General features: G+C 49.7%; 1 protein-coding gene and 1 long non-coding RNA gene across 9 annotated transcripts in view; one reads left to right on the forward strand and one right to left on the reverse strand.

Moving 5' to 3' along the window:
- The window catches only part of LTBP2 (latent transforming growth factor beta binding protein 2), a 106,490-nt gene that overhangs the window by 50,227 nt on the left and 30,653 nt on the right, over nucleotides 1-25,610 (reverse strand). For 7 of the 8 annotated variants that reach the window (XM_081509205.1, XM_081509204.1, XM_081509200.1 and 4 more), the window contains exons 4-6: nucleotides 3,319-3,509; nucleotides 1,050-1,220; nucleotides 313-519 (exon numbers count right to left, since the gene is read on the reverse strand). In XM_081509205.1, the coding sequence (XP_081365331.1) occupies nucleotides 313-519; nucleotides 1,050-1,220; nucleotides 3,319-3,509 (569 nt within the window). Of the gene's footprint in view, nucleotides 1-312; nucleotides 520-1,049; nucleotides 1,221-3,318; nucleotides 3,510-22,559; nucleotides 22,578-25,610 lie in introns of all 8 variants that reach the window. The other variant, XM_081509206.1, reaches the window with a different exon arrangement.
- On the forward strand, nucleotides 2,253-13,882 carry LOC145513287 (uncharacterized). The gene is made up of 3 exons (XR_014059274.1): nucleotides 2,253-2,410; nucleotides 5,839-6,126; nucleotides 11,894-13,882. It is a non-coding gene; the product is annotated as an uncharacterized LOC145513287 (long non-coding RNA).

Below are 25,610 nucleotides of genomic sequence, written 5' to 3' on the forward strand. Positions count from 1 at the left end.
TTTTTGTACCCTTTCTTTGGCACCTAATAATAGAGGCACCTTCCCTCTCCTGTCCAGGAGCCATGGGTCCCTTAAAGTCAGGACCCTACTCTTAGACTCTTTTGTCTTACTCATAGCACTCAGTAGAGGGTAAGGGCAAAAAATATATAAATAAATAAATTGATGAACTCAGAAGGAAAGGCAGAAAAAAATTTAGGGAACGAAACTGAGCCCTGAGGATGGAGGAGAAGGAAGTGCTGGAGACTCAGTTTCCCATCTCCTCTATCAGGATGCCAGCACCCACCCCACGTGGTTCCCCAGCCCCACACTCACCCAGCTGGTTGGAGAGAGGCAGCGTGAAGGTGGACTGCTTCAAGGGGCCCTCCAGCGGGGCCCGGTGGCGGGGGCCCCTCTCTGGAGGCTCCTGGTCCAGCCTGGGGGCGGGCAGGTGGCAGAACTTCCCGGTGGAGTTGGCGGGGCACCAGCACTCATCCCTGCCGATGCAGCGGCCCCCGTTCAGGCAGGGGATCTGGCAAAAATCTACAACACCGACCTCAGGGTGACTGGCGGCGGAAGCGTACAGCAGCACCTACTATGTGGGCCAGCGGGATGGGGGGAGCGGGGGTGACCAGGCCCCCAAGTCTGATGGCTTCCGGAACCCGGTCCCCTCGGAAATGCAGGGACTTTCCAGGAGGCCTGGGAGTGAAGGAGGACAGATAATAACTAGGCCTTGCCTTTCCTCAGCCCCACGGTGACCTGGAGGATGGTGAGGGGAGTGGCCCCATTTACTCCTTCACCTCTCTATGAGGAAACTGGGACTCAGAGAGGTTGTGTGACCTGCCAAGTCACACGTGACAGAGCTGGGTGAGGACTCAGGGTTGTGTGACCCCAGACAGCTCACGGGAGCCACAGTAGGAGAGCTCAGGGCTTCCTTCCTGCAGAAGATCTGGGCTCCAGGCCAAGGCAGGCCGGTCCCTCTGACCAACCCCCCAACCCCCACCCCGGCCGCCACACCCACACCCACCCCCCCAGGGCCAGCCAGGAAACTTCCGAGCTGGGAATGGACTCACAGATGCGGAATCCAGACTTGGGGTCATGCCCGTGGCCACTCTGGCTGTATAGGGTGGTGGTGTCGCCACGCTCGCAGCTGTTGGCACAGCGCCCGCGGGCACAGGTCTGCTTGCAGATGGTGGGAGTGAAGACTATCTTGATCTTCTTGATTTTCTCCGTGAGATTCAGCCCTGCAGAGAGAGGGCTTGGGTCCAGGGGGCAGGGCTGAGAGGCACAGCTGTGACCTCCAGAGGCTGGCTAGAAAGGCCCACACGGGACTGGCTTGAATCCATCCCAAGGGCATTTGCTAAGTCCCTCCTGGATGCAAGGTCTCGTAGTGGGGGCAGGGTAACAGCTCGCGGTCCAACATCTCCTAAGGGATGCTGATGGGCCAGCAACTGAGTTTGGGCTTCGTGCACAACCACTCTCAACCCTCTGGAGTCTTATTTTAGGTAGAACCATTAGAAATTGCCATCTTTGTAGGTTAAGGCGGTTGAATATTGGCCATGTTCCTAGATCCTAGTTAGCATTCCCATCTGACAGGTAAGGAAACTGAGGCTCAGTGAGGGATGGGTTGTATCCCATGTCACACAGCTGGCAAGGGAGGCAGCTGGGCTCTGAACCCCAGCGCAGAGAACAGAATGTAGCTCAGACTTGCCAGCGTAGACAGTTTTCCAAGAGAATGCCTGAAAGAATGATGAGAGTCAGGTTTTGGAGGCCCTAAGGGCCAGAACAAGGATAGGGTGCTTTATTCAGTTGGTGGTGGGGAAATCATTGAAAACTTTCAGGGAGAGGTCAAAGGGAAGTAGGGGTGTCTTGTCCTCCCAGCTGGGGTGTGTGGGTGAATGGGGAGGCAGGAAGAGTGGTTGGGAGGTCACTAGGGCAGAGTAAGAGGAGGGCGCTTCATTCAACATGAGTGGCGACAGCGGATGTACAAAGCAGGGGTATTCATTCCATACTGGGGGCCAGGGAGCGAAGCCAGGAGGCAGAGGAGCTGAGAAGGGAACTATGAAAGGTCTGTGTAGACTTGACTGTGAAGCGAGCAGAGACAGAAAGGAAGGAAGAGGAAAATAACTTTGCGTGTGTGTGTGTTTATGAGAGACAGAGAGAATGGGAGATTTATAATCAACTGTATAAGCTGTAGGGGAAGGGCTGAGGGTGGGACAGTTTGAAGAGGGAGGAGAACCAGGGTCGGGGGAGGCCAAGTGGCAGCCTAGGGGTCCAGAGGAGTCAAGAAACAGTGGCACATGCCTTAGACAAGAGGAAGGGCCCTTCCTTTTCAAGACAGCAAGAAGATCACTCATGCGTGTTGTCCGCAACACGGATCCACCTTGAAAATGCTATACCAAGTGATGGAGCCATACACAAAAGGCCACACATGGTAAGACCGTGTTTACATGAAATGCCCACGACTGGCAAATCTTTAAGGACAGCAAGGGGGTGGGGGTGGGGAGAAGAGAGTGACTGCTTAACGGGCATGGGGCTTCTTTTTGGAGTTATGGCAATGTTCTGTAATTAGACAGTGGTGGTGGTGGCTGCATAAAATTGTGGATATCCTGAAAACCATGGAGGTGTACCCTTTAAAATGGTTAATTTTACATTATGTGAATTTCACCTCAACTTTAAAAATGGGAAACAAAGAAAGGCAGTCAACTCAGGCACGGGTTCAGGTAAGGGAATGACGTGCATGGCATGGCGGGGCGCATATGGAGGCAGGAAGGTGAGGACTCTGGGGAGTGAGAAGCATGGCCGTGGGATGGGGCTGGGGAAGGTGGGGGCCGCTTGGAGAGGCTGCTCTGAGGAATGAGAGAGACAAAGTGTCCGGGCACCCCAGGAAGGATTGCTGAGCAACGACCAAGAATGTGCGAAGGTGGAATCCTCAGGGATGCTCAGTTCTCTTCTCTGGGAAGCAGAGGTCCTGCTGTAGGGGCTAAAGAAGCGACTAGTCAGGTTGGTCCAGGAGGCTCAGGCTTTACAGAAAGGATGAAAGGGAAGGACTGGGGCTGGGGAAGGGAGATTCACAGCTGGATACGAAGGACGCAAAGGCCGGATGGGTGACAGATAGGGCGGAAAAGGACAAGTCAAGGTCTAAGTGTCTCAAGGTGGCACAGTCTCTCTAACAGCTGGCTTGGGACCCCTGGGGCCTGGCACAAAGCAGGTGCTTGACAACTGTTCGTTGGCCGAAAGGATGAGGGACAGGGTGACACCTCAGCCTTTCTGAGAGAGTGAAGTGGGGAAGCAGTGGTGGGCAGGAGGCTCTATGAGGATCCAGAGACAGGGCATCCTTACCCCAGGAGGATGACGGGTGGTCCAGATATGCTGCCTGTGGGGCACCATGCCTCCGCTCAGGACTTGGCCCCATGGGCAGGGCATTGGAGGTCAGCTGGCCACTGGCCACAGGGGCTGGATAAAGTTGGGCAGTCTGGGACAGCCCCACACGCTGCTGGGAGGAGTGGGTCTGGCTGAGCCCACTCAGGGTCCTGGGGAGACAAGCGAGGCATGAGGTTGGCATTCCCGGGAGCAGCGTCCCTGTGCCCTTCCAGTTCAAGACATCCAGCCCCTGCCTCCGCACTGGGAGAGTGTTCTCTACTTGGCTTCCTTCTTCCCAACTCCAGGAAAATGGAGGTGCCCTGAGACAGGGAGAAAGGGTCCAGGCCAGCTGGCTGGTTCAATGGGAGTGCCCACCTTTGTGTGGGACTACCAGGCTTTGGCTGGGTATTCTGGGCAAGTCACTTAGCCTCCCTGGGCCTCAAGGCCCTCGACTGCAAAATTAAGGTGTTACACTGGTCTCACGTAGCTCTGACATTTGTAGAGTTTGAGACTCTTATGGACTAGCCCCCACCTTAAAACCGAGTCCAGTGCCTGTCCCTTGCCGCGGTTTTTTTTTTTAAGAGTGACGAGTGATGAACCTTGACACATAAACTGTTATATTTTATTTACTTATTTTGGCCACACCATGCGACATGGGGGATCTTAACTCCCCGACCAAGTAGCGAACCCATGCTCTGTGCAGTGGAAGTGCAGTCTTAACCACTGGACTGCCAGGGAGTTCCCCCTTTATCTCTTATTAATACAACCTATCATGCTTACAGATTGCCTGCGGAATAGGTGCCCAGCAAACACGTGTTCACAGATTGATTCAGGGAAGAAAACCTGACTATCCCCCTGATTAATTTTATTGTTAAACTAATATAACAACAATATTCACGGAGAAAGAATTGAATTCATCACCCACCACCTCAACACAGCAAATACTTTGGCATGTTTCCTTTCAACCTTTGCTCAAGTATATTGTCATTATCTATTATCTATCTATTATCTATTGTGTCATTATCTGTAAATATCATTGTCATTGTCTGCGAGAGTGAAACGGGGAAGCAATGGTGGGGAGAAGGAGTCTCCCCACCTATTGTCATTATCTGTAGATATCATTTAAATGCTATTGTCATTATCAGTAGAGATCATTTAAATCCTGATTTTTCATTTAATATTAGGTGGTACTTGATACAATTCTACAATTTTCACATTTATCGTCTTAATTGCTACATGATAGTCTGTATGAAGATGAATCACAATATATTTATTCTATTTCCTATTTAGATTGTTTTACATTTTCAGCTGTGGGCATCTTGACTCATATGGCTTTTTTTCTTCACTTAAAATATTCTTTTAGGGGACTTCCTTGTGGTCCAGTGGTTAAGACTCCGTGCTCCCAATGCAGGGGGCCTGGGTTCAATCCTTGGTCAGAGAATTAGATACTGCATGTAACAATGAAGATTCCACATGTGGCAATGAAGCTCTCACGTGCTGCAACTAAGACTTGGCACAGCCAAATAAATAAATATTAAAAATATTCTTTTAGTATGGGGGTTCATTAAACTAATTTTTATTCTGTATGTTTGAAAATTTCTTGTAAGAAATATTTTGAAAACGATTATTATTTTAGGCTTAATTCCAAGGGCTAGAATGCAATTAATTCCAAAGATTACAAACATTTATGGCTCTAGGTATACACTGGAGATAGTGCTCCCAAAAAGCTGCATCGAAATGTATACATGTACCATTTGGACTGCAGCCTCACCAGCATAACATATTATTAATTTTTCATAAATCAGTAACAATCATCATAAATGATACTTCAGTGTTACCTTAGCTCCCTTTTTGTTATTTCTGAGGTTGAATTTTTCATACATCTATTTAACATTTGTGAAAATTTTCTGCTCGTGTCTTTGGTACCTGAGGAATTTGAGCTGTTGGTCTCATAAATCTGAACCTGTTCTTTACGTATCTATTATTAGTCAGGCCATTCTACAAGGCAGCCTCCGTTGTAACTACTCTGTCACTGTCACAATGTATACGAACCACTGTATACACGACAGTGTCTGGACTGTGGTGGGTATGAACGCATTGTAGACACTGAAGCTGAGAGAGTAATTACTTGCCCAAGATTATACAACAGTAAATCAGACCCCAGGATTCCAACCCAGGGCAGCTAGACCCCTGTGCCACCCAATAAGGCAGCCCAGACCACAACAGAAGCTCAGCCAAGAGGCCTCTGCACTGGCCTGGGGTGGTGCTCTTTCCTCCAGCAGGTCCCACCCCTAGTCTCTCCACTGGATTCCTTGCCCAAGCAGCATACGGTCCTGGGACCCTCTCCCTCCACCATCCCTACTCCAGGGGTCCAGGAGTCCAGGGGCCCCAGGGGTCCAGGCCATGAGCAATCCCCCTCTCATCCTTTCCTGGCTGAAGCCCCAGGACAGGGCTCAGAGTTTGACATCTTCCAGCCCTTCCCCTGCCCTGTTGGTCTAGGACTTGGCTCCCGTGAGCTTCAGTGCTGCTGTTCTTCAGGGCGACCGACTGCCATCCTCACGCTGAGAGCCCCGACCAGGCCTCAGCCTGCTCCCCAGGTTTGAGAGCTGGAATGAGAGAGAGGGCCCATTCGCCACCCCAGAAGCTCTGAAAGCTGTCATGGACCAGAACTGGGAGCCCAACGCGCAGGTACCTGCTCTTCACTCCCAGGAGAAAGTCAGCACAATTAACTGCAGCAGGAAACACAAGCCTTCCAGGGGCTTATAAGAGTTCACCAAAGAGTGAGAGGTAAGTGGGCTGGTGGGTCAGCGGGAGTCTGCTCCTTGTGGCACTAGGCTGGTGCTGTGGCTTATTGTGTTGGCATCACAGAGCACCCCGGGAAGCGGATGCAGTAGTTCAGGTTCTGCCCAGACCACCTGGGACATTTCTGAACTTGATGCTGCTGACAAAGAGCTCTCCAATCTGGTCGAGGTGGAAACTCAAAGGGTCCTTTCTTGGAGGTTTGCAGTCACCGTTGTTACTGTGGCCATCACTTGTTTCTCTAATTGGAACTCAATGCTAATGACCCCAAGAATCCTGAGTTCAAATCCCTTAAGGGCCAATGGTTCAACTTTGCAGAGAAGGGGAAAAAAAAAAAAAAAATCCCTAGTCATAGAAAGGCCTGTCTATACAGAGGAGAGAGGATAGGATTCGGGCTAGGCTGATGTCAGTTCTGCCTCCCACGTGAGCAGTCACTGAGATCACCTGAAACTCAGATTCAATCAGTAAAACAAGAAGGGTGACATCCACCTCACTGGGCTGTGGTGAGGGTCAAGAGACACACTGAGACCAAGTGATTATTTTGCAAATATAAATAAGTGGTCACAAGTTGAAAACTATGTCAGAATTCTCACGTGAACAAAGAAAAAAAAGTTCTAGCTACAGTTCAGACAAAATATCTCTCCCCAAACCACCAAAAATTCTTCTCTATCTAAGGGGAATAAAAGACACCCTCAAATATCTTGTTACACTGTCCAAGCATTCTTGCATACAAAGGGCCAAGTGACTAATCTGGTGGCAACACATTTTTAACAACCACAGCCTTCTGAGCTCAATCTATTGTCATCTACTGCTGTGATGGGGACTTTGGGTTAAATGACGGAAATCAAAATCTTAACTTCTGAGAGGCTCACAGAAGGAGGAAGCCTTGGTTCTTTCATAGGTCCTATGTCTTATGCTGAAAGCACCCCTAGAAGGAGACCATGATCTCCCTTCATAAGCCCCAGCCCAGTCTGTGGAGGTGGGCAGGGAGGGAGGCGACCTGGGAGAAATATCAACAACCTCAGATATGCAGATGATACTTCTCTAATGGCAGAAAGTGAAGAAGAACTAAAGAGCCTCTTGATGACGGTGAAAGAGGAGAATGAAAAAGCTGGCTTGAAATTCAACGTTCAAAAAACTAAGATCATGGCAGTCCCATCACTTCATGGCAAATAGAAGGAGAAAAAGTGGAAGCAGTGACAGATCTTCTTTTCTTGGGCTTGAAAATCATTGTGGATGGTGACTGCAGCCATGAAATTCAGAGGCACCTGTTCCTTGAAAGGAAAGTTATGACAAACCTTTACAGCATATTAAAAAGCAGAAAAATCACTTTGCCAACAAAGGTCCGTATAGTCAAAGCTATGGTTTTTCCAGTAGTCATGTATAGATGTGAGAATTGGACCATAAAGAAGGCTGAGCACCGAAGAATTGATGCCTTCGAACCATCATGCTGGAGAAGGCTCTTGAGAGTCCCTTGAACTGCAAGGAGATCAAACCTGCCAATCCTAAAGGAAATCAACCCTAAATATTCATTGGAAGGACTGATACTGAAGCTGAAGCTCCAATTTTGGCCACCTGATGCAAAGAACTGACTCATTGAGAAAAGGAATCCTGGTGCTGGGAAAGATTGAGGGCAAAAGGAGAAGGAAGCAACAGAAGATGAGATGGTTAGATATCATCACCGACTCAATCGACACAAATTTGAGCAAACTCCAGGAGACAGTGGAGGACAGCGAAGCCTGGCGTGCTGCAGTCCGTGGGGTCACAAAGAGTCGGACACAACTTAGCAACTGAACAACAACAAATCTGAGTTCTCAGTTCAACTCTGGCTCCCAGAGAGTGGTGGCAATGAGACAAGTGAGAATGTTCCTGAGAAAGGGACTTTCTTGGACTACAGTCCCCAGGATGGGGGGAACTGGGCACTCTCGGCTGTGCAGGGTGTGGTTCTGTGCGCTCTCAGCCCTGGAAGAGCTGCTGTGATTTCATCAAAGGATAGTGGTTCTCAGACTTGCCCGGCACAAGACTGTCTGTCTGAGATTGTTCTAGGGAGGTCCTGGCAAAGTTGCCATGATGGACTGAAACAGCTCTCTCTAGACTTCAGCATTCCATGGATCAGTAAAATTTTGAAACAAATTTAGGGGACCAACATAATATAGCCAACTTTTTATTTAGGTAAGACATTAAAACACACATACAACTACTAATTATTACCACCATAATTTTATGAAAGAAAATATATTTCAATGGCAATAAGAAATATTTGAATAAGCTTGACAGTGAAAGTCACTTGGTTGTGTCTGACCCTTTGCAACCCCATGAACTGTACAGGCCATGAGATTCTCCAGGCCAGAATACTGGAGTGGGTAGTCTTTCCCTTCTCCAGGGAATAAGCTTAACTTCATGGACATCTCACCTCACTGACTTTTTTTCATTTCTTCCTGAACCAACAAAAACAGATGCTGGTCTCCATCACAGACCAGCATGGAACCAAGCAGAAACCACTGAGCTACATGATTTACCAAGATTTGCTGCAGCCTGAGAACGCTCGAGCTCTTTCAACCTATTTGGGAAGAAAACCTTCCAATCCCAGCTGGCTGGGATCTTCCGAGCTGAGTGAAAACTCCTTGGACAGTGTACACCCAAAATAATGCCACTCAGTAAATATGGTGCCCTCACATCCTACCCAACACACTAAGGTTTCCTAGCAGTGATGGGGAGATGAGTGGGCGAGGGACTCTGTGCCCTCCACTTGACCCACTTTCACCTGAGCCTGGTGGCTCCACTCTTCAAAGGGGCTTCCACCCTGGTGGCTCAGACGGTAAAGAATCTGTCTGCAACGCAGGAGACCTGGGTTCAAACCCTGGGTCAGGAAGATCCCCTGGAGAATGGAATGGCTACTCACTCCATTATCTTGCCTGGGAAATCCCATGGACAGAAGAGCCTGTGAGCTACAGCGCATGGGAGTCACAAAGAGTTGGACATGACTGAGTGACTAACACACATATACTATTTTGTTTACTAGGTGTTCTGCTGCCAAAAGAAAGTTTAAAAACACCACTACAAGGTGCGTTGAATAGTTATAACTCCCATGGATAGAGCACTGAGCCAGGTGCTTTAAATGCATCATCTTATGTTATTTTATTGAATGAAGAAAGTAAGTTGCGGAATAATATGGACAGTATACTTCCAGGTTTCTGTTTGAAAAAAAAAATTCTCTTTCTCCCCTACAGATATTTATAAGGGGATAGAAAAAGGTCTGGAAGGATCTGTAAACAGTGGCTGCCCCTTGGGGATGAGAGTGCCTGTATATGTGTAAACTTTATGTTTCCATATTTTTAGCTGTCTTTCAGTAAAAAAAATTGTTTTTACAATTTTACAGTAAACATGTATTGTTTAGTAATAAAAACAAATCAGTCTTTTCCCTAGCAACTCCAATTTAGAGAAAAGGAAATTGAGGCTCAGGAAAAGCATGATAAATGTGTGCTTATTACTAGGATCCAAGGTGAACTCTGATGACTAACAGATGTACAGGAGTTCAGATGTAAGAAAGACCATGACATTTGAGCTGGGGCTTAAGAGATGAGTAGGATTTTCACAGACCAAAATGAAGAGGAAGACATCCACATAAGAAAATACATGAAGGCAGGAAGCACAGGTCATATTTAAGGAAGGAAGATGAGCACAGTTGGATAAAGCACAGAATGGAGGGGAGGGAAGGAAAAAACATCCTTTCAATGCCTACCAGGTAGCAGACATCACTCTAGCTGTTTTACATAACATATAATTTACTTGTCCAGACAACCCTATGATCAAAAAATCTCTGCTTGGCCAAAACCGCTTTAAACAAAGTAAAAAGACAAATGACAAAATGGGAAAAAGGAAAAACATGTGCAATTTATATCACAGACAAAGAACCAATCTTCATAAGATTTAAAGAGCTCCTATAAACAGAAAAGACAGAGCAATAGCCCTAGAAGAAAAATCAGCAAAGGAATATGAACAGTTAGTTCATGGCGGGGGGGGGGGGAGACCCATATGTTTCTTCAATATGTGAAAATATGCTCAACTTCTCTCATTCTGAGATGTGCAAATGGAAACAACTCAGGTAGCCTTTTTCAATCCATCAGATGAGCAAACAACCCAAAAGTTTAATAACAGACTAATTTGGTGAGATCCTGCAGAAACAGGTACTCTCAGATGCTGCTGGTAGGAATGTTCATCGATACAGCCTATATCGAGAGCAATTTGGCAACGCCCATCCACACCCCACCTGATGGCCACCTGATGCGAAGAACTGACTCATTTGAAAAGACTCTGATACTGGGAAAGATTGAAGGCAGGAAGAGAAGGGGACGGCAGAGGATGAGATGGTTGGATGGCATCACCAACTCAGTGGACATGAGTTTGGGTGAACTCCAGGAGTTGGTGATGGACAGGGAGGCCTGGTGTGCTGCAGTCCATGGGGTCGCAAAGAGTCGGACACGACTGAGCGACTGAACTGAACTGAACTGATCCACACTCCAATGCATCGATGCTTTGCCCCTGCAGGTCTGCCTGCGGCCGCCCTGTCCCTTCCACTCCAGGGCCGGTGCACCCCACACTGGCTTCTCTTGAACGAAAGGCCACCACCTCACAGGCTCCTCCCACCACCATGATCACGAAACTAACGACTGCAGGAACTGGAAGTTTAAAAGCCCCACCCCTTCCCCTCAAGGCGGGACAACTCTCCAAGCTCCACCCTCAATTATGCTTTGGCTTGATTTTCCCAGAACCAGTCTTTGCTTGGCTCTGTCCACCTTTCCGTTTTGTTTCCCTCTCCCCGCAAAATCACAAGCACCCCAATTCGTGTTCCAGCTCCACCTCTAGGGGAATCTGCCCTAAGACACTCGTAAATATCCACAGTGATGGATGAACAAGATCATTCATAGTAGCCCTGTTTCCTAAGAGCAAAATATTTTGTAATGAATAGAAACAATTTAAGTGTCCCTTAGTAGGAGGCTGGTTAAACTAAGAGACATCCATGGGATGGAGTCCTATGCCCTCAAAACGGAAAGACGCAGCTCTTCTACATCCATAGTAAAAGCTCTCAAAGATATGTAGAAAAGTGAAAAAAAAAGCCTAAATCTGGCCCACCGACTGTTTTTGTACAGACTGTGACTTAACAATCATTTTTTATATTTCTAATGGTTGGAAAAAATCAAAAGAAGAATAATATTTCATGACATGAGAAAGAGATACGAAATTCAAATTTAAGTTTCCATAAATACATTTTAATTGGAACACAGCCACACTCATTGTCTACAACTGCTTTTGCTCTACGATGGCAGAGCTGAGTAGTTGCAGACACCATATGTTGCACAAAGCCTAAAATATTTACTATCTGGCTTTTTATGGAAGACGTTTGCTGACTCCTGCTGTGGGGCATGTAAACTTTTGTGTAAAAATAGAAAAAATAAGGATACATGTTGAATTTATTTGCATATTCCTAAAGCAACCTTGGAAGGATACCCTGGGAATTAATAAGTGGTTTCCTGTGTGTGTGTGTGTGTGTGTGTGTGTGTGTGTGTGTGTGTGTGTGTGTGTGTGTGTTGTGGGGGGGGCAGTGGGAAGTGGGTGGTAGGGGAATGAACGGGTGCTACAATTTAATGAGTGCTTGCTCTGTGCCAGGCTGTGTGCCAACAGTGCACGTCACATGCATTATCTCACGAAAGCCTCTCCACAACCCTAAGAGTAACTCATTATTTCCATTTTACAGTCAAGAAAACAGAGGGCAGGGAAGTTCTGAAGATCGCAGAACTTGTGAGTACTGAAGCCAGGTTAACAAATCAGGTAAGTTCATCCTCAAGTCACCCTACCGCTTGTCATTTCTCCATTGCCATTTCACTGAGGCTGTGAGCATACGTTTGGGTTCATATGGTCGAGGGCTTGAAATATCAGGGAGGTGTCTGGGCTGCATTGCATGGGTCAGGGGGAGTCCCTAGAGATTCTGGAGCAGCCCACCCTCTTTCACTCATTCAAGAAGCACTTACTGAATGCCTGCCACTTCCCAGGCATCCAGGTCCAAGGATGGCAAAGACTGTCTTACCCTCTGCCCAGTGGAGACTGAGCAAGGGAATCAGCACTCCAGCAAAGGTGTGAAGGTACAGGGGAAGCCATATACCAGCCTTGAGATGCTGGTGGTCTTCGAGTAGGGCTGGGACATGATGGGATGGGCTGTTTGAATGTTTATTATTCTGATGAAAGATTGCCTGCTGATGGATAGACCAGAGAGGGGAGGGCTGGAGGCCAGCTGGAAGGCTTTGGCTGTGGTCTAGGCTAGTAGGGACCAAGGACGGGACCAAGAAGAGGGCATGGATTCAAAGGATATTTAATACATAAAGAGTTCCCAGCTGTGGCTCAGACGGATGGGTGGAGGATGATCCAAGAGCCAAGATCTCGAGAAGAGAGCCAAGAAGTGGCTCAGTTTGGGACCTGATGAGTGCTGGTGTCTCAGGATGGATGTGCCGATGGAAACACCTGGGCTGCAGCACTTAGGAGAAGGGCTGGGGCTGCAGACACAGTCAAGGCAGTCCCGGTGGAGAGCTGGAGGTTCAGGGATGATATCATTCCGAGAGACTATGCATAACAAACCAGTCCAGAGTTCTGCTGCTGGACTGAGGCATTGCGTCTGCTTCCACGTCTCAGTTTCAAAGAGGGAAATATGTTAATGAACAGACGAGTCTCAGTGTTGGGTTTTGCTTCCATAAATTTGTCTCCAAACTTTGGCGTCTGCTACTGCTTGTCTGCTAGCACACGATAAAGCCAGTGAACAAGCAGTGAAGGAATATTGACGGGAAAATGTGGCAACAGCCCATTGTACTTCACTCGACGGCTTGCTCTTTTCAGGGCTCCCTGCGTGAGCCTAGAGCTGGTTTTTTATTTAGCACACACAGACGACCGTCATAGTTTCTGCTAATAAAACTGTCCCCAGCTCTAATCATGGAATTGATTGCATTGATCGTTCATGGTATTGCTTATGACTGCCAGGTCCTCTGACACAGAAACCCTTCGAGAAACACTCGAGTAAAGAAAGAATAAAGGTGGGCAGAGGAGGGGCCTGGGGAACAATGCTGGCTTTGGAGAGGTAGAAGGGGAGAGGAGAGAAGACCAGGACAGGAGGGTGTTGCTCCAACTTCATGGCCTTCTGCTTGGAGGCATGCTTCTGGCCTTCCCGGGACTGCAAGCCTGGCTCTTACGGGTGAACACACCTTGGCACCTCCCAAGGGGCTCAGTCTCCCCTGGGAATCTGGGTCCTGGGGAGGCAGCGGGAAACCCTCACAATGCTTTGCTCCCTCTCTCCTACTCGCTGGTCAAACAGGCCTCATGCCCAGTTCATGATCAGATGACCCTTGTGCCAAATCCCCAGAGACCAAAGGGAATGTTTCCAAACATCACACTCCAGCCCTCTGGTGCAAATCTACCCTGCCTCCACAAGGAACAAGGGGACATCCAGCTCTGGGGGGTAAAGAAGAGGGGGCCCTACGGTTTTGTCACAGAGCCAGGAGCCTGCTGATTCACAATGATGTATTGTCTAGGGGGCTGAGCAGGTGAGGCCCAGGCTTGGCTAAGACAGCAGCCACTCCCCAGCCTCTGGGTATCAGAGTTGCCAGGTTGGTGGGTTCCCACGTGTCACGGTAAAGAGGGGAGACAATTTGAACTCTGTTCGACTTGTTCTAGACAATAATAATAAACACTGGTTGAGCACTAACTCTGTGCTGTGTACCAATTGTTATATTTGCACTATGTCATCTAATCTTCACAACCACCTTAGGGGCTAGCTACTGTTATTAACCCATTTTTCAGAAAATGAAACTGAGGCACAGAGCGCTTAAGGACTTGTCCAGGATCATTCAACTAGAATCACACTGTCCAATAGAACTTCCTGTGACGGTGGAAATCTCTATAGTCTGTGCCATCCAATATGCTAAGTACTAGTCTTTTGAGGATTTGAAGCACTTGGAAATGCAACTAGTGAGTGAGTAACTGAGTTTGACATTAAATTAAATTTAAAGAGGGCTTCCCAGGTGGCTCTAGTGGTAAAGAACCCTCCTGCCAATGCAGGAGATGTAAGAGACCTGGGTTCAGTCCCTGGGTTGGGAAGATCTCCTGGAGAAGGGAAAGGCAACCCACTCCAGTATTCTTGTCTGGAGAATCCCACGGACAGAGGAGCCTGATGAGCTACAGTCCATAGGGTCACACAGAGTTGGACACGACTGAAGTGACTTAGCACACACACACACAAATTTAAACAGTCCCTTCATGGCTGATGGCTACTGCATTGGACAGCGTGGTGTAGAAAGCGGAGGAGTTGGGAGATGAACCTCAAAAGTCTACTCTGGCCTGGAGCTATGTGGTTAGACGTTTCCCCTGGCTACCCTCACTGCATTCTTTGTCCCCAGGCCCTCGGGTTCCCCGGTGGACCTGGCCTGGGGGAATCTGCACCCTCCTAAACCTTACTGTCCTGCCTCCACTCTGTATTATCCGTCATCAGATGGCAGGAGGATGTGGCAGGAAAGAGATGGGGTTTCCAGAAGACATGGTCCCAGGACCATGGCACAGGGAGCAGGTTTCAGCATGGCTTGAGGAAGGACGTCTAAAAAGCCACGGTTGCCCCAGTGACATGGTGGTCCCTGGAGAGACAGGACCATCTTGTCCCAGGAATCGAATAGCTCCCTCCTGCCATACCAGAAAGGAAACAGCAGGCATTCCTGTTCAGGATGGGGCTCTGGGTCTATGACATCTGAGAGACAAGGGAGGTGATGTGGTCAGTGGGCCAGTCCCGGGGGACCCAGGCCCTCGCTGCCCCCACTGTCTGGCCCTAGGATGCTGCCTCACCAACACTGGCACCCTCACGCCTCGCTGCTCTCCCAAAAGGTCCCCCTACATGTCTCCAGACCTCCCCTGCTGCTAGTCCTGCTGTGCCCACTCACGACCCCTTTGGGCCCACTGGTCAGCCTGAGGTCCCCACCCAGCCCCACCCGGGTGGCCGCCTGTGAGTCACCTCCCCATGCTCTGAGGTCTGAGCCTGGAGCTTTCTCTGTGGCCACACCCAGGTCCAAGAGGTCTGGAGCTTGTGCACATACACACCCAGGGGATGCCCCTGCCAGGCTGACAGATGGGGAGGGGGCAGAACTCAGGGAGCCCCCCTGCCCAGAAATGCACCCCGCTCTGCTCCCTGCAGTTTGAGAGAGAACGCAGCGCCCTTCTTCCTTGTGGGCAGACAAGAGGCAGAGGCTGGTGGAGCTGTGCATGCCCAGGGGGACTGTCTGTATGTCACGGAGCCCAGGCATGAGGCCTGGCTCCCGATGCTAGAGCAGCCTTATGTGGGTGCTGCCTCAGTCTCCCAGGGGTCCAGAAACCTCTCTGAGCCTCACTGCACTCCACTCCATGGACCCCTCATGCCTCGGTCAATTGTGGACGTTTTACCACTGAGCAGGCGGCCGGCCTCACCAGCTGCCCAGCCCACCACTCTTGAGACTGCATCACCCTTTTTCTCTCTTGGAGGGGCCAGGCAGCTGGGCAGGAAGCCGGAGAGGGCTGCCCAGGCCCAGAGATCACACCTCAGGCACTTTAGGGGGCCAGAGCGGGGAGGAGAAGGTGCCCTGAGAGGCTGCCCAGGGCCCCAGGACATGCTCCTCAGTTTCTACACAAGTGTCATTTTGCCCAAGTGTGGACCTGCCAGGCAATCACCCTCTCCCCTCCTTCTGGTCCAGCAGGACCATCCAAAGGGCTACGGTGTAGCCCAGGACACAGACCCCCAGAGGGGAGAGGAAGGGCCTGGATTGTACCCTCTTTGTGTCCTTCTCGGAGTCCTCACAACACTGGGCCCACAGCTGTGCTTGTGTGCTAAGTTGCTCAGTCGTGTCTGACTCTTTGCAACGCTATGGACTGTAGCCCACCAGGCTCCTCTGTCCATGGGATTCTCCAGGCAAGAATACTGGAGTGGGTTTCCATGCCCTCCTCCAGGGGATCTTCCTAACCCAGGGATTGAACCAACATCTCCTGTATCTCCTGCATTGCAGGCAGATTCTTTACTGCTGAGCCACCAGGGAAGCCCCAAGGATGACAATACATAACAGCAAGTAACTACACAGTGCTGGTATTTGCCAGGTACTTCTCTAAGCACTTTATAAATTAATTTAATCATCATTATATGAGGAAGTGGGTACTATTATTATGACTATTTTACAGGTGAGGCAAAGTTGCTAGGTATCTTGCCTAAGGTCACACAGCCCATAACTAATAGAGCTGGGCATCGGACACAGCTGACCTGCCTCTGCATCTGGCCCTGGAGCCTGTACACTAAACCTCTGCACTACATCATGGCTTGAGAGCTACACTTTGGGATTGAGCTTTAGAGCCTCGAGTCCAGGACTTAGGTTTGGAATGTACAAAAGGGAAGCCTGGAAGGCAAGTGTTTTTATCAGGGAGGAACAAGATTAAAAATGGTCTCTTAGGAAGGCAATCTTGCACGACTCCTCCCTGGGGCCCACCCTGCCTGGCCAAGAGTGCTCTCCTCCCCCACCCCCACCTCCCAGGGCATTTGCAGTTCCCCCTGGGTGTGGCAGGGGTGAGCTGGTGAAGTCTTGGAGCAACAGGACTCCACACACACCCACTTGGGTCAAGTAACTGCTGTGCTTACAGTGTCCCAGGCACAGAACAAACATCACCTGAGAAAGGTCCCCAGCGCCCTGGGAGGTGGGGCTAACTCCCTAGCACCTGCGGGGCACATGTGCTGTGGAGGCAGTAGGTCGCTGGCCCCCAGCTCATGGGTGTCATGGGTGGCAAAACCCAGGATCCAAACCAGGCCTACTGGACTCCAAAGCTCATCACGCTCCTTTGCACCTCCACCCTCGCCACAAGCTGGTGTTGTAAGAATTCCAAAGAAGCGCAGGGAAAAAGGAAGAGGCTGGGGAGGTAAAGAGGTGAAGAGAAAGAAAACATGAGTCAGGGCCTTTGGGCACAGATCAGAGGAGGAGGAGAGACCTTTAGGCTGGGGAGGTTGAGCTTGGACCTCTTCCCAAAGCCTTGAGGAACTTGGTATACAGACCTCTCACCACCACCAAACTGGCCATGAGATATCCACCTCCTGAACCTGGAGCTCCCAGCCTGTGGTCTCTGGGACCCATCTCCCTTCCATGTATACCCACCCCCAACATACGCACACACACACACACTCACACACAGCTTAGCTGGCCTGCCTAATCGGACAGCAAACACAGGCCTGCAACCTCAGATGAGTTTACCCACTTCTGGACCTGCCTGAACAGGCTTGTTGTAGACAGAGGCAGCTGGTGCCTGGGTCAAGGATATACTTCTCAGGGGCTGGTCAAAGTCTCTGCAGCCTGCAGCCAGCCTGCCCTGCCAGGATCTGGAACTCTACCCTGGGACCAGATTTCTAAAAGACCTGGGAAGAAGCCTTTGCTCATCCCAAACCTACCACCTGATTATGTGCGAGACATCTGCTTGAGGCACTTCATTTTAAAAATTTTACTAAGCTCTTTATGCTTGCTGCTGCTGCTGCTAAGTCACTTCAGTCGTGTCCGACTCTGTGCGACCCCATAGACGGCAGCCCACCAGGCTCCTCCGTCCCTGGGATTCTCCAGGCAAGAATACTGGAGTGGGTTGCCATTTCCTCCTCCAGTGCATGAAAGTGAAATGTGAAAGTGAAGTTGCTCAGTCGTGTCCGACTCTTAGCGACCCCATGGACTGTAGCCTACCAGGCTCCTCTGTCCATGGGGTTTCCCAGGCAAGAGTACTGGAGTGGGGTGCCATTGCCTTCTCCCTTTATGCTTGAGAATTACTTAATTAGTGCAATCCTAGGTTATAAAAACGATCATCTTCCGTTTTACAGAAGAGAAAACTGCGGCACAGAGAGAAAAGAGGTTTATTTGCTCACTCGCACCAATAGCAGGGAGGTGCTGGGGTGGGGTCTCAAAGCCTGAGCTCTGGACCTTGGGTGGCTGGCATTCCCCAACCTGCTGCTCACCCTTGACTATGTTGGGAAACCTCACCGGGACCAGAAACACCTTCAAGTAGTCTGGGCAAATTCTCAAGAGTTTCCAGTTACTCCTGTTGCTATAAACAAAAGTCTCAGTAACCCCAAAGTTTTGGGACAAATAAGATGAGTGCCATTCATAGTGGAATCGCTCAGTCATGTCCGACTCTTTGCGACCCCATGGACTGTAGCCTACCAGGCTTCTCCATCCATGGGATTTTCCAGGCAAGGGTACTGGAGTGGGTTGCCATTTCCTTCTCCAGGGGGGATCTTCCCAACCCAAGAATCAAACCTGGGTCTCCTGCATTGCAGACAGACTCTTTACCCTCTGCGCCACCAGGGAAGCCATTCATAGGACACCTAAAAGGTGCCGGATTCATTTATGCATGTTAGTAAGTCCTCCTGACAATTCTATTAGTGGTGGGCATCCCCATCTCACAGATGAGAAAACTGAGGCTTGTGAGGTCAAATCACTTGTTCTGGACAGCATAACTGTTAAGTGGCAGAGCTGAGATTCTAACCCAGACTTATCTAGTTATAAGACATAAATTATGTCACGATTGCTCCCTCACACACTATTATTGCCTGCTGTATGGGCTCTTACCTTGACCCAAGGACCTCAGAAAAAGAAAACAATGTAGAATCAGCTTGTTGCCCAATGGTGTGACTTGTCTGGGGTCTCAAGAGGATGCCCCCACCCCTCAGAGGACCAGATATCCTCCAGAGGCCTCTGAAGCAACCCCTACCCATTGCTGATTGGGTGCACCCTTGGGTGAACATGTCAGGTAGCAGTGAGGAGTTGAGGCTCCAGGAGGAAACCATAGTGAGGGTAACTGACTGGAAGCAGAAATATGGTAGCTCCAGAGGTTTTGATTTGCGATTTTCATTTTTCAAGGAATGGGGATTTTTTTTTCAAAAAGCACTGGACTTCCTTGAATTTTAGACCTTTCACAAATATTTTTTTAGGGCAAAAAAGAAGAAAAAAAAACCCCACAAAATGCCTGTCACAGCTACTCACTTCCACAATGAATCACGAACACAAAACCACAGCTATGTGGCTAAAAAAGGAACTATGTGTTTTCACATCTTGTTATTGGAAATCATTTAGCAATCTTCACTATGTCATCTGCAGACAGACAGACGGACGCACAGACACACCCCTCTGGGTCCTAAGTCGCCAGGCTTACAACCGCAGTCATCATCGGATGACTTTGCATTTCACCCATTTTTCCTTTCTAATCCTTTTCTGGGAAATTACCCTGCAAGGCTTAAATCTTCCTCCTTAGCTGCTCTCCAGAGGTGGGGTGTGGTGTGTATGTGTGTGTGTGTGTGTGTGCACACGCACGCGTGCACACACGCATGTGTGTGCATGCCAGTGATTGGAAGAGGAAGGCTAAGACACCGATTCAGTTAATTCCGCAAGTGGAAACAAGTATACATTTTCAAAGTCCCTCTTTTATTGCTGTTATCATGATAGCGCTGTACTTTGGTAAAGTGATTTCCACCTGGGAAGCTTACAGTGCCTTTTCTGAGAGTGGCAAATTAATTAACTGATGGCAGATTTACAGATTGCATAACTGGAAAAACTACTGGACCCATAAATCAGAAACTTCCTCTGCGTCCCGAACAAGAGGTGAAACCTGATATATATTTGAAAACTTTGAGCTCAAAAGAAGAATTCACAGGGCCTGAAAAATCTCCATTATGATTTTTGAGGCTTGTTCTCTCTGTACAGCTTTCCACCCACTCCCTGTCTCTCCCTTTCTCTCTCTCTCTCTCTCTCTCTCACACACACACACACACACACACACAAACACACACACACCCCACATCAGAGGGCAACATTCCCTGAGCAGCCACAGTTCCGTACAAAGCAACCGGATGGGAAGGACATTCCCCTGGGGCATGTGAAAAACAGCACTGACTGTCTTTCAGTTCCCTTCTGGCTTCATCCCTCCCTAACCTTTCCTTTCAAACAAAAATCCTAGAGCACTTTGGTCAGTTTAATGCTATGAGTACAGCCACAAGCTTGAAATGTTTGTTGTTACTACTTTTTTAAGTCAGATGCTGGAAACTGCATATATTAAAACGTTTTAATGGCCCCAACAATCTCCTCCAGGCTCTCTCTTCAGCTTTCTTGAGTTTTCTGAAAAAACACAAAATGCCTTGCCAAGCCCAGTCCTCAGCAGCTCCCACACCAAGCTGGCTGCTCTGTGCTTGCCTGAGTTCACCTGCTCTTGAGCTATTTAGCAAAATGGCCATGAGCACGAGTTCCAGTCTTGATCAGAGTTGGGCTGGAATGCCCCTTCCTGTCAGTTTCTTTCTTGTGGGAAGGATCATAGGATCATTGTGAGCACTGGCTAAGGGGCTGGGTATCTCCCACTTGCGCCTGTGGACTTCTCTCCACCCGACTCTGGGCTGTAGAAGGCTCCTTTGCCCTGTGTCTTCCAGTGCTGCTCAGCCCACATGGGGTCCCAGCAAGAAGGCAGAGAGAGTGGACGTATTGACCCTCCAGTTCCCTCCTGATGGACCACTGTGGACGGGGCCTGTGGGGTGGGGGCTCTATTCCTCTGCCAGACCCTGCTGTGGTCCTCGCCTGTGGCTACTCTGGGTTCCGGTAACCACTGACCCCTTGCCCCTGAGACCTGCAGGGCTCAGGGCTTCCCTATACTCTTGATTCCTCTGACCTGTTCCTGCCTTTGCAAATAGACCCTTTATCAAACTGTCCCCTTTGAATGTGCCATCTGTTTCCTGCTGGAACCCTGACTGTTACAGACAAGGGTCTCAGCTCTCATGGATCAAGCACTTTATCCACTTCGACTCACAGAGATGAAGAGATTCGCACAACATCGAACGGCTCGTGAGCAACAGAACCAGATGACATGAGGTCTGACTCATGACCCGTGCTCTTAACCTCTGTGCCGTATGGGTATTAATTGAAGTGGTGCTTGTAGAGTGCTTTGCACGATAGGGCTGGCTGACTCAATAAGGCTCCGTCAATGGTAGGTTAAAATAGCAACCATGCCACACTCAGAAAACCCACAGTCCTAAATTCTACTCCAGCATAACACTAGCCCAACCCTAACCACAGAACGAAGGTTGAAACCGCATTCTAATACCACACTAAAGTCATACTCTGATCCAATCTAACCACCACCCCATCGTGAGCTAGAATATCACCTCGACCACAACCTTCCTGTCCATTTCCTCCTTGGGGCATATCCTCCTCAGCGGGTCATTGTGAGGACCAGTTAAGGTGCTGGAGATCTTGCCCCTGAGGACCACTCTTCACCCCACTCAATTGGAACCCAAACATTCCTCACTATATCCACAAAGCTAGACACCCCTCAGGATGAGGCTAGGATGAGGGCTGTGGGGAGCACTGGTAAGTCTCCCTGCCTCTCTGTGCCTGGGAGATTGCCCCCTCCCTGAGACCGGTACACCTTGCACCCCATCCATCTGTATTCCCCTCGCTGGGCTCAACAAAGACATTTGTGCAGCATCCACTTCCCGCGTGTCACTGAGCTGGTGACTTTGGTGTGGGGAGAACCAGGAGAGGCAGGTAGCTCACCCACACAATGCCTGGAACAGAGCAGGGGCCAGTAAATCCTGTTGGTGGTGATGATGAAAAGGAGAATTAGAGGAGGAAGGTACTTTCTTCATCACTTGGCTGCAGGCTCTGGGGCAAATAGGAAGTAAACAGCTCCTATCTCAGAGATCTGCAGAGGGCTGGGGCCAGGGCTGGGGCCAGGAGGGAGACCCTTTCTGGAACCCAACCTAGGGAGGGTCCTGATAATCCTCGACTCTGGGATAATCCTAGAAAAGGGGGTCAGGCAGTCTTCATCAGAGATTTCAGGGCCGCCTTGGGTCAGATGTCCACCTTCAAGCTTCATTACGAGAGGGAGGAAGAGAAGAGAAGAGAAGTGTGCAGGAAGCAGAAACCATTTTCCTTGAATCTGTCCACTTGCCCTGGGTGGGAATGAAGAGGTGTTAGAAGGTCCTGGGCCCCCTTCATCCTTGAGCACTTAGAGTCTCAAGGAGCTTGGCCTCTTCATCGACCCAGAAGTGTCTGCCCTGGGCCCAGCATGCTGGAAGGAACAGGCGTGCAGGCTCTGCTGCTTGGAGAGAAGGCACACCGGCCCCGCCCTCCTCACAACCTCTGTCGGACCCCCTTGGCCTAGAGCGAAAGCCTTGCAAGACTGTGTCCACCTAGAGCCTGTGTCCTTTTGTTTTCACGCATAGGTACCCTAAGGCCAGCCGTCGCCCTGAACTCCGTGGCCCTCGGGTATTTGTGTGGGTTGGGGAGGTGCATGTCTGGACCCTACAAAGTCTAAAGGTCCACTTGCTTTTTGGAGAGATATAGGAGGGGCCTCGGCAGCCAAACCCAGCTGGAGAGGACTGCCTTGAAGCAACCCTCCTTGTGGGGGAAATGGGAGTTACTTTCCTCCTGGGAAGAAGCCAGATCCAGGGACACCACATACAGTTGTACAGGCTGTGCACTGCACAATTCTTGGAGTACCTGTCATAGAGACTATGATGTGACAGACATCTCCTGGGGTGTGACTAGACTAGAGGCTGGAAGATCCAGCACACACAGCCTGGCCCCCTCCTCTCTGTGGTAGAAACAGAGCATTTAAGACCCACCCTGTTACTCCAGGCAGTTTCTGCCTGGCAGGGATACATGGGGCTGGCAGGGGTTGAGTGCCAAGGGACCGTGCACAAACCTTAATGTGGCCCATGTTTTCAGAACCCTCTGCAAACAGCAGGGAGGTGGGGGGGGGGGCAGGGAGATGAAGGAAGCTTTCAGCTGAGACACAGGTCTCTTCTACTCTCTTCAAAAAGCAGCAGCAGGGCTTCTGTGACTTCAGCCTTGAGAAAATAAAACCCTTTCCATTTGTTCTGGCTGGAGGCCCACGAGTGAGCATCTCCCTCAGACTCCCCTCTGAGCCCTCCCTCTTCCAAACCTGCAGTCCCAGGGAAGAGCATTCATGGGACTCTTCTAAGGCCTAAGAGATAGAAGAAACCGGAAGGAGACCCCTTTACAGCTGCCGCAGCGCCCACCAGACTCCTGGCACTCCTAAGGGTCTGTTAAGCTCTGCTCTGTCTGCGCTCCAGCCACCCTTAGGAGAGAAGCATTGCTCTCTGCTTGCCTGGCTCCAGACCCCTGAGGCCAAGGGGCACAGGGTGAGCAGGTACCCACCTGCTGGGAGGACTGGGAGAGCCCCCTTCTGATCAACAACGTGCCAGGGGATGGGCTGAGGTTCAGCTCAGAAGGGAAGGGACCTGAGACCAACTTTCCTGGCTCCAGGCAGCAGCAGAGGATACATGGTGATAGAGATGTTCATTTAGTAGATATTTATTTGTTTATTGAGTGCTTACTGTATGCCAGGTACTGTTCCAGGAGCTGGGGATATGCCACTGAACAAAACAGCTCACACTATACTTGGGGAAAAATGGACAATACACAATAAACATAACAAGTAAATTATATATTCTGTTAGAAAGTGGAAAATGGAAAGTACTGTGGAAATTAAAAAGTGAACCAGATGAGGGGACCCTCAAGGTGAGGGATTACAATATTAAATAGTAAGAAAATAGGAGATATCGCCCTTCTGGGAAAGAGCCAAGTTCAGGGTCACCATACACAGTGGCAAAGGTTGTGCACTGCACAACTGTGGGGTACCTGGCACAGAGACCGTAATGTGAAGCACATTCCCAAGTGTTGTGTCCAGTGGTTTAGGCTAATTTTAAAAGGTTAAAACTTTACAAAGGCAGTCAGGGAGGCCTGCTTATGAATGTGACTCAGGCATGTATAGGAAGCATAAGTAAATAACCCAGCTCACTGCCAGGACTGCTAAATAATAGCAGTAATCACCATTTGCAAGGCTCAGTGAAGTTAAGTGAGTTGCCCAAGATCCGAGGCTAGTTAGTGGCTTAGCTTGGAAGTCAAATTGCATACCCTGCTTCTAAATCTTTTCAAAATAGTAGAGTCAAGATACTAAGGGTTGGGGAATTCCAGAAAACCCCTACGGGGCAAGCTTGGGGCTCAGAGTTATAAAAACAAATCAGAAAAAAAAAAAACACTAAAAAAAGAAAGAAAAGGAAGGAAGGAAGGAAGGAGTTCAACCCCCGGAGGTCCTGAAAACTTGACTCACTCAGGATTGCAGGGCTGAGTCAACAGAGCACAGAGGCACTACTTGATGGCCCTGAGGGAGCAGGTGATGCAGGATGAAAGATGCAGGCTGATTAAACCCACTGCAGCCTTGCCAAGGAGGACTGGAGGCTTCCTGTCAGGGAGAGCTAAGATCTGCCCTTAGCAGATGAAAGGCATCATCTATCCTTGTCACGACCTTGGAAGTGGGTAAAGGGGGAATAAGCACATTTCACTGTCAGGGATAGAAAATGGCCAAGCTGTCAGCCAGAGTCTGACACCACTAGTTCTTGACCTCAGAGAAAATCCACTTGTTGTTTCTCATTTACAAATATGGAAACTGAGGCTTGGGGAGGACAAAGGACCTTTCCAAGGTTTCCTAGCATGAGTCCATCTCTCATCAGGTCCCGGGTGTATCAGAGACTAATCTTGGGTCCGAGGGACTGGAACAAGGAGGAGAGAGGACCAACAGGGGATCGTGTTGCCCGCAGGAGCAAGCAGAAGTACGTGGCAGGATGCTGGAGCCCAGAGACGTGGGAGGCAGTAGGAGGGAGGTGGCTGCAGCTGGAACCAGGCTTGGAGGACCCCGGCAAGCTTTCCGCCTGGCCTGGAGGCAGGATCTCCTGGGTCCCCAGGACAGGCCCGCTATCTAGCTGCCAATCTTTGTCCTGCCTCAGTTTCCCCTTCTGTAAGCCCAGATTGTGGGTTGGAGAAAAAACTCCTTCTGGCAAATTGGGTATCTCACTGATTTGTCATAAACATGGGAAGTAGGCAAGTACGGTAAGAGGTTTTTTCTGGACACCCCACTAATCACTCTCTGTGCATTATTCCAAGGAATTCTCACAGCCACCCCAGGAGATGGGCATCACTGTTCCCACTTCAAAGAACCTGAGTTGCAGTGAGGTAAAGCAACTTGCACGACTAGTTTTCTAGTTTTCGAGGACACTAGGGTTTAAATGCTGGCCAACCCTAAAGCCCAGCACTTTCCCAGCACACACACAGTGGGGTTGCCTCCTTGCACCTGCTGCCCTGTCCCTAGGGACCTGGTGTGATTCCAGGTCGTTGATCTCCTGGGCAAATGCCTTGTCATTCTGTTAGGAAGGATGCCTGGGTCCCCACTGCGGTGGTTCATGGTGCAGACTGGCAGGGACCACACCTTGGGGCAGAGTCCCTGCAGCCCCTGCAGGAGGCCTGGGGGCGAGGGGAGGCAGCACCTCCTGCAGGAAGCCTGCAGGCTCACTCTCAGCCAAAGCAGGTTAAAGGTCACACATCAGGAAGTCCCCC

The sequence above is a fragment of the Giraffa tippelskirchi genome, chromosome 7, assembly GCF_054371585.1.
Source record: "Giraffa tippelskirchi isolate mGirTip1 chromosome 7, T2T-mGirTip1v1.2.pri, whole genome shotgun sequence".
In the NCBI taxonomy this organism is placed as follows: domain Eukaryota; kingdom Metazoa; phylum Chordata; class Mammalia; order Artiodactyla; family Giraffidae; genus Giraffa; species Giraffa tippelskirchi.